Genomic DNA, 8,659 nt, shown 5'->3' with positions numbered 1-8,659 from the left:
TCAACCACTGCGCCACCAGGGAAGCCCGCCCCTCATGTTTGAACCTGAGCTTCAGAGGGCCCGAGTTTCAGGTTTTTAATACTTCTGAAAATGGCCGTTTGGCTCCTTCTTTTCTTCTTTTAAAGTGCTGGTGCTACTGGGGAATGGCACAGGCCAAGGAGACAGGGATGTCAATATCTGATTGGAATATGAGACCCACATTGGGACCCCTGGCTCCTACCACTTCTAGAGGTGGCAGGTAGCAAATAGGAAAGTGTGCTGCCAGAGCAGTCCCAGAGGATCTGGATTTTTAGTGCTGGCTGTGCCACTAACCACCTGTGTGACCCTGGGCAAGTCACCATAACTTTCTGGTCCTCAGTCTTCGCAGCCAGGCAGGTAAGAGCTTGGATGATCTGACTTTCAGTATTTCCATCTAAGCCTTAATAATACTTTCTGGACTCTAATTTTATAATGTTTATAAATAAAAATAGTTGATAAGCTTTTAAGGATCACATGGTAGCTCTATTTTTAGTTTTTTAACGAATATACCTGGAGAAAACCATAATTCAAAAAGATACATGTACCCCAATGTTCACAGCAGCACTATTTACAATAGCCAAGACATGGAAGCAACCTAAATGTCCATCGACAGATGAATAAAGAAGACGTGATATATATACACAATGGAATATTACTCAGCCGTAAAAAGAATGAAATAATGCCATTTGCAGCAACATGGATGGACCTAGAGAGTTTCTTTTTTTTTAATTTGATTTTTTTGGGGCTGTGTTGGGTCTTTGGTGCTGTGCACAGGCTTTCTCTAGTTGCGGCGAGTGGAGGCTACTCTGCGTTGCGGTGCGCGGGCTTCTCATTGCGGTGGCTTCTCTTGTTGCGGAGCATGGGCTCTAGGCTCACGGGCTTCAGTAGTTGTGGCACGCGGGCTCAGTAGTTGTGGCACGCGGGCTTAGTTGTTCCACAGCATGTAGGATTTTCCCAGACCAGGGATTGAACCTGTGTCCACTGCATTGGCAAGCGGATTTTTAACCACTGTGCCACCAGGGAAGTCCCTAGAGATTTTTATACTAAGTGAAGTAAGCCAGACAGAGAAAGACAAATATATGATATCGCTTATATGTGGGATCTAAAAAAATGATACAAATGAACTTATTTACAAAACAGAAACAGACTCACAGACATAGAAAACAAACTTATGGTTATCAAAGGGGAAAGTAGATGGGGGGGAGGGATAAATTAGGACTTTGGGATTAACATATATACACTACTATATATAAAATAAACAACAAGGACCTACTGTATAGCACAGGGAACTATACTCAATATTTTGTAATAACCTATAAGGGAAAAAAATCTGAAAAAGAATATGTGTGTGTGTGTGTGTGTGTGTGTGTGTGTGTGTGTGTGTGTGTATAACGGAATCACTTTTGCTGTACACCTGAAACTAACACAACATTGTAAATCAACTATACTTCAATTAAAAAATAAAATTAAAAAATGATAAGTGTGAGTTCTATTTTATCAATAGCTCCTTCCCTGACCAAGCAGGGTCAAGAGCAAGAGGTTGAGCACCTTTTCATTTCCCTAACCATGAAATATCTTAGCATCCTTTAGGGAGCAGGGAGAACATTTCTCTACTACACACCCTTCAGCCCGTTTCTTTTCTTTTTTCTTTTCAGCCCGTTTCTGCAAGGCCTGCCTTCTGATATCTTTGCCATTATTTTCTATATAACTCCTGGCAGACATTCCCACTGATGACATTTTTCTTCACTGAACATTCCCAAACTAGATTATCCTCTTGGAAGGGGGCAAAGTTGATGTTTACTATGTAACGTCAGAAATTCTCATTGATGTCCTGTCTCCTTAGTGACCTGCACTCAATGAATATGCTGGTCTGAATCACTACAGTAGAAAATCTCCTCACCCCCATTCTCAAAACAAGTGATCACTCAGAAAATCAACCCTTGGGATAAATTGCTTTGGGCAATGACTCTTGCAGCGATTTTCCAATTGGCGCCCCCTCCCCGAGTCCCTGCGATGTCTCAGGAGCCACCTCTGAGATCCCAAGCAGTGAGAATTCTGGTGTCCCTACCTCCACGCAGACAGACAAACTCCATTGCTTCCTAGCTCCAATTTTACTAATTTTTATTCTGTAATTCTATGTAATATTTAATTTGTAAAACAAGGTTTACTGGGCTTCCCTGGTGGTGCAGTGGTTAAGAATCCACCTGCCCATGCAGGGGACACGGGTTCGAGCCCTGGTCCGGGAAGATCCCACATGCTGCGGAGCAACGAAGCCCGTGCGCCACAACTACTGAGCCCAAGTGCCGCAACTACTGAAGCCTGCTAGCCTAGAGCCCGTGCTCCACAACAAGAGAAGCCACCACAATGAGAAGCCTGTGCACCACAACAAAAGAGTAGCCCCTGCTCGCCACAACTAGAGAAAGTCTGTGAACAGCAATGAAGACCCAACACAGCCAAAAGTAAATGAATAAATAAATAAATTTTTTTTTAAATTACTGCTTTAAAACTTACAATGAAAAAGATGGAAAACCACTGTCTCACTGAACCTCTCTAGATCTGCCCATATTTCCAGGCTCTTCCTTTCAAAAGATTTTTGTTCACTTCCCTCAGTTCATTCACCCACTTTGCAGAAATATGGACATCTGCCGCAGAATATGGACATGTGCCAATGATTGTTTAGGAATTAACGATGAAGTACACAATCCTTCTCTTAGTTTGGGTTCCTCCTGCAAAAGCAGAGCCGGAGAAAAAGGCTTTCATTTGGGACTGTGATCCCAGGGGGCAGGATAGCAGGAGAGGGCTTGTGAAACAGGGAAGGAAAGAAGCCAACACGAGTCTGCATGCATCAGTAAGTTGGCCATCCACTCCCCAGGCTCCACCAGGAATCCAGAGTGCAAGGGATTCATGCCCCTCCCCTCTCCCAGCAGGCCTGAAGTCCAGATGGCAGCAAGTGATGTATAAATATACTCTAGCTCCTTCGCCAGTGGGGTGGAGGTAGGCCATGGGGGTAACTCTTCTACATTGACTTCTAGAGTTTCTCAGGAGCATTAAGCTCTAGTTGCCTACAGTAGGAACTGCTTTTCCAATGCATCCTTTGCCTCCTACCCTTCTCTGTCTCACTTCCCCCATCCCCTACCAGTATTTTCGGCAAATCTCCTCCTGAGTATACTACTTGCACTCGAGTCCTTGTCTCAGGGTCAGCTTCCAAGGGAAGCCAATCTAAGGCAGGGATATTTAATAGAATATCAGAAATTTGGGTTTGGAATATGAGAGAGAGAAATATAGATTCAAAACCAAATAGCACTTTTATTTTTATATTACACAATATCCAACATAATTCTCCAAGTACTGTGGACAATTCTTGGGTGGACTGATGTACACCTTCAGATGCTACATGGCTGAACTAGTATTAATCTCCACTTCTGGCAGCATGATTGGTCCCAAAAAAGCTGACTGCTTCTCATTGTTTTACTAATTTCTCACCAATGGCACCCAGTAGGACATCTGGGATACCTTCCTTGTTTATGGTAGCTTTTGGTTTCTTAGGTGTTCCAACCTTTGGTTGAGAATTTCTGGTTCCTGGCTTAGTTCTCCTTTTGGACCAATTCCTGTATTTACCGCATTTGGAGAATGGCTGCATGGAAGGGAAATGATTCTTAGTGGAAGAAATGAAACCATGGAGTGATCTACCGTCAGGCTTAACAATCAGTTAGTTTAAATATCAGTGACTTTTTAAATGTATTTTAAAACTGTGATGATAGAACAGCATGCATATTTAGATGTATTTATCAAATATTAACCCACTGAAGACCACTGAAGCACAACCTCACTTTTGTGCATTCAGAATGAAGGTTCTCCTACTGGACATACAGTCAATGGTCACACTAAATATTTGTTGAAAGAAGGGCTTTCTAGGTCTGTATCTAAATTTCATATAACGTGTCATTGACTAGGAAAGTTTTTGTCAGTCTCGGGTGTGTGTGTGTATGTGCGTGTGTGTGTGTGTGTGTGTGTGTGTGTGGTAGAACCACAGACCTATCTGCTCAGCCCTTGTCCTCGGGCAATAACAAGAGAATCGTGTAAAGAGGAATGTTGGAAAGAGTGCCGATCTTTTCTAAATTTTCGGCTTGTGGTAATGTTGACTAGATTGAGAGTTTTTAGCTTGATGGCAAACACTCAAAATTTGGATTTTTCTTAGGGCAACTTTCATGAAGCAGATTACTTTTAAATAATGTGCAACTGAGATCTGTAATACCTGGTGATTTCTTTAAAATATTTTGTCTGTGGCCCAGGTCACAAGGTCACAATCACGGTACTCTTGCCCTAGCATGAACCGCCAATGTGTTACTGCATTTCAGAAAACTCAAGAACTTCGGGAGGGCTGACTCATTCTATCTTGAACAGCTTGTATGTTCAGATCACAGTATGTGGGGTGGGTGCTGTGTACACTGAAAAGCAAAATCCCAATGCACTGGATTTTGCTTTTGGATTTTCAGCGTCTCCCTCAACATCCTGTTTACAGCTAAACACGCACAGACCCACTGTGCCGGCCAGCCAGGACCAATTGCGTTTGTGCGGGTCTGTGCTGCCTTTCAGGCAGGTTTTTGAAAAGAGTGGCCTGGAGTATTTCTGAATAATGAAAGTTGGTTTTTTTGCCCCCTCACATACCGGAGGGTTTTCCTGTAGACCTGAAGATCAGCTTTTGAATCCCTGAAAGCCCTTACCACACAATACAGCTTTTTTCAAAGAGTACTGGTATCAGGAGATTCTTTTTCTGAGATGAATAATACAGTTTTAAAGTGGTTGCAGAGCTCCTGAAGTTAGTAGGACTTTGGAGAATACAGGACAACTTGAACTTAAGGTACTTAAGACCCCTGTAAAAGTTTTATGTTTCTTTCATGCTTTTGCTTTTGTGTTCTAAAATGTAGAAAGACGTTGAGGGAGAGAAGAGGAAGCAAAATGTTATCAGAAGGGGGAAAAAAAAAACCTCTTGTGAATGCTACCTGGAGGGTAAAATGTGAAACTGGATCTTAATTTCCTTTTTGTTTTTGAGAAGACTGTCACTGCCTATGAAATATGAGGCCTGTGAAAGACAGAATGTTCCGAAGTCACTCTTTGGGACAGTCCCCAACTTCCACATGTGGGGTGTTTTTCTCATGTGACTGATTGAACAAATTGTAACTGACAGTGAAAACTCCGGAGCCCCCTTTTCTCCACTCACAAATCTCAGTCTTCCAATTACCTGTCACCTATCATTTATTCTTCATTCCATAAATATTGTGGTAATACCTACTATATGCCAGCTACAGCATCATGCTGTGAAGTTGAAGACAATCCTGAGAAAAACAGACACCTTCCCCTGTGTCTTGGAATTGACCATCTAGTGTACACAGATAATAAACATAATTGCCACAACTCCGAGTGCTGTCAAGGACAATAAGAGAGGCCATGAAAGCACCCTATCTGCTTTGGAGGTCAGGAAACAGGCTCTTGTAAGGCAGTCATGACTGAGCTGAAATCTGAAGGGGCACTGCAGGCTGTGGGAAGAACCCAGGGAAAAACTCTGGGACAGGAAGGGAGGAGAGCGCTCCTGGAACCGAAAGGCCAGCATACAAAGCTAGAGGCAGGGTGCGGAGAACTGGGGTGCGGGGGGAGCCCATCATAGAGCTGCTTTCTGCCTCTTCTGGATTTGAGTCTTTATGTGAAAGAAAATGGGCAGCCGTTAAAGGGTTTGAAAGAGAGATGCGACAAGATTTGATGGCGTTTTTAAAAGACCACACTGAATAGAGGGTGAATGAGAGGTCGGAAGGCAGCAGGAGGGGTGATGGGGATGAGGGCTAGTTCAGAGGCTGTGACGGTGACCCCGACCACAGATGGTGGTGACTTGAATCAGGGTGGCGGCAGAATTGGAGTTTCTTGAAATATTTAAGCCAGTAGCGAAGGGCTGGATAGGAGAAGAAACAATATGTGATCATGGAGGATTGCGGGGGGGGGGGGGGGGCAGAGGGAGGAGTTCCCAGCCAGTGTAAGTGTCTGGGCATTGGGACCTTTAACCGAGGGTCAGGGTAGGAAGGGTCCTCTAGCCCCTAGGCCTCCAATCTTTCCAACCCAAGGAGTGGCTTTGAAACTTTGGCCTGTGACCCCCAGGGAGAAATACGTTTTACACTGTCCGCCCGCACACAGACAGGGGACAGAGAAATTCACAAGACAGTGCTTCCCCGTTTCATGTGCGACGAAGGCAGATTTCCTATCTTACACTATTAAACAAACAAACAAACAAACAAAAACATAGGTCCTCTTGGCCTCCTCTCCCCCCTCCCCCCAGGCGTTGACGGCGGCGCTGATGGCGGCGGGGACAACTGTGGCATCACCTGCGTTGGACTTTGTGACACCAGGGCGGGGAAGTCCCAGAAGTGGGATGAGTCGAACTTCCTGGCGACCTACCGCCCAGCGTACAGAAACTGCGATTTCATGAAGATGAATGAGCCGGCGCTCGCCAGCTCGGTCTGGAGGAGGACGGGAAGGAGGTGCAAAGAGTGATTTCGAAACTAAAGAAGCCATGACCCTCGACAGCTTAGCTAATAAATTAGCCACCACTGATACCTCGGAGCTCAACTCTCCAGTGCGGGAGCCGAAGAAGGATGGGGCGCACACCAGCAAAATCTTCCTGGACAAACAAGAGAAACAGTGGCAGTTCGAAATGAAAAGGAAGCTTTACTGCAACCAAGGACTGAACATCGAACTGGCCAGACAGCTGATTTCCAAAGATCCACAACGTGAGGAGGTTGAGGACGAAAACAAAGAAAGTTGGCGTGCCACCAGCCAAGACAAGACCACCACCATGAAAGAATCAGAGGATGGCCCCACCAGCGACGAGGAACTGCAGACCCAGTCATTCAACGACGAGAAGACAACGTTTGATCAACGCCGCAATTGTTTGTCAGATCCAAACCCTGTTACTATAACCTGCGGCTTCTTGTTCTGTAGAGCTCATGCTTCAAGTACTGAAACACTTATCGGTTAAATTGTACTGCGATAATTAAACGGTAAACTTAGAAGATAATAGGTTAACTGGAAAAATCCCTGCTTGCTATTCTGTCTGGTTCTTTGCCACAAATACCAACTCTGATATTCGTCTAAAGCCCCATTACTTTGAGAAAACTGTTGGTTAATGTACGTAGCATATAGCTTTCGATGTGTTAAATGTTTAAAGGGGGACTGATTTATATTCACTTCTAGCTGTACTAACTTTTATAGAAAAGGTTTTGTTACAAAATCTAAATGCAATTGGTACAGTGGGTTATGTAGTCTGATAAATATTCAGGCTGAAAAATACTTGTCTTTAGGGTGATTGGCCTGTTTAATTGAGAGGAGATATATTATAAGAGTTATTGTTACATTTTACCTTTAAATTTTCCCTTTATTTGCTTTCAGTGTTTATAAGGAAATGACTGAATGTTTTCTCAATAAAAAAAGTCCTTTTTCCATGGATTATCAGGTTAAAATGGTGCCAACGTCTATTTTGTTTTTGTGCACTAGATGGGCAGATTTGATATCAATTATTTGTAAAAGTCTAATATTATCTAAGTGGTTCCTTAGACCTGTCTTACCCTCTCCACGCTTTGTTTCCTCAGTCCTCCTGGGGCATACACAGCACAAGGCTTTATGGAGTATCATAGATTGTCAAAATATTAGAAACTCTTCTTTCTCTCAAATATTCTTTTATTTGTTGCAGTAATGTCACTTCTATTTCAACCATCATGGCCTCTTCAGGCTTTTAATATGTGGAGAAAATAGATTGAATAGCAGAAGTGCTATAGTCAGGAAAAATAATCCAACTGCTACATTTCTACACCTTTTTGGTTTACAGCCTGCTAAATAATTTGCTATTATGAGTTCATCATTTGTCCTAATTAGCTTTTAGAGAACAACTGAGGCTTTTTTTTTTCACAACTGACTCCTGTGCAACCAGTGACATGATCATAGTTCCTGAATGTACACAGACAGACGTCAGCCCAAAGGTTTTATGTGTATTTCCATTTTTTTTCATTGAAATTTTTACTGAGATGTGGTTCACATGCTGTTGTGAGAAATAATACACAGAGATCCTGTGTACTCTTCATCCAGTTTCCCCCAGTGGTAACATATTGCAAAATGGTAGTACAATGTCACAACAGGATATTGACGTCAATACAATTAAGATACAGAACATTGGGCTTCCCTGGTGGCACAGCGGTTGAGAGTCCGCCTGCCGATGCAGGGGATGCGGATTCGTGCCCCGGACCTGGAGGATCCTGCATGCCGCGGAGCGGCTGGGTCCGTGGGCCGTGGCTGCTGGGGCTGCGCGTCTGGAGCCTGTGCTCCGCAACGGGAGAGCAGCGGTGAGAGGCCCGCGTACCGCAAAAAAATAAATAAATAAAATAAATAAATAAAAGATACAGAACATTCCATCACCACAAGAATCCCTCATGTTGCCCTTTTATAGCCACATGTGTTCTCCATTTCTATAATTTTGTCATTTCAAGAATGTTCTATAAATGAAATCATATAGCATGTAACCTTCTGGGATGTACCAGGTTTTTCCACCCTTTCACCCACTGAAGGACACATGGACTAGTTCCAGGTTTTGGTATTACAAATG

The 8,659-nt window shown here is 43.5% G+C and overlaps 1 protein-coding gene across 1 annotated transcript; it reads left to right on the top strand.

The window, feature by feature from the left end:
* The first annotated feature begins 6,431 nt into the window (after positions 1-6,431).
* PPP1R2C (PPP1R2C family member C) lies at positions 6,432-7,135 on the top strand. Its single transcript, XM_012537297.2, has one exon. It carries the CDS (start codon positions 6,500-6,502, stop codon positions 7,040-7,042), a length of 543 nt encoding a protein of 180 aa, XP_012392751.2. The 5' UTR covers positions 6,432-6,499; the 3' UTR covers positions 7,043-7,135.
* Positions 7,136-8,659: the final 1,524 nt, after the last annotated feature.

This window comes from Orcinus orca, chromosome X, assembly GCF_937001465.1.
Source record: "Orcinus orca chromosome X, mOrcOrc1.1, whole genome shotgun sequence".
Lineage (NCBI taxonomy): Eukaryota > Metazoa > Chordata > Mammalia > Artiodactyla > Delphinidae > Orcinus > Orcinus orca.
Note: the sequence above shows the minus strand (reverse complement) of the source record. Positions and strands in the feature narration are given on the sequence as shown.

Coding starts and splice junctions, on each gene's coding strand:
- PPP1R2C (XM_012537297.2), top strand. CDS start 6,500: ATGAGCCGGCGCTCGCCAGCTCGGTCTGGAGGAGGACGGGAAGGAGGT.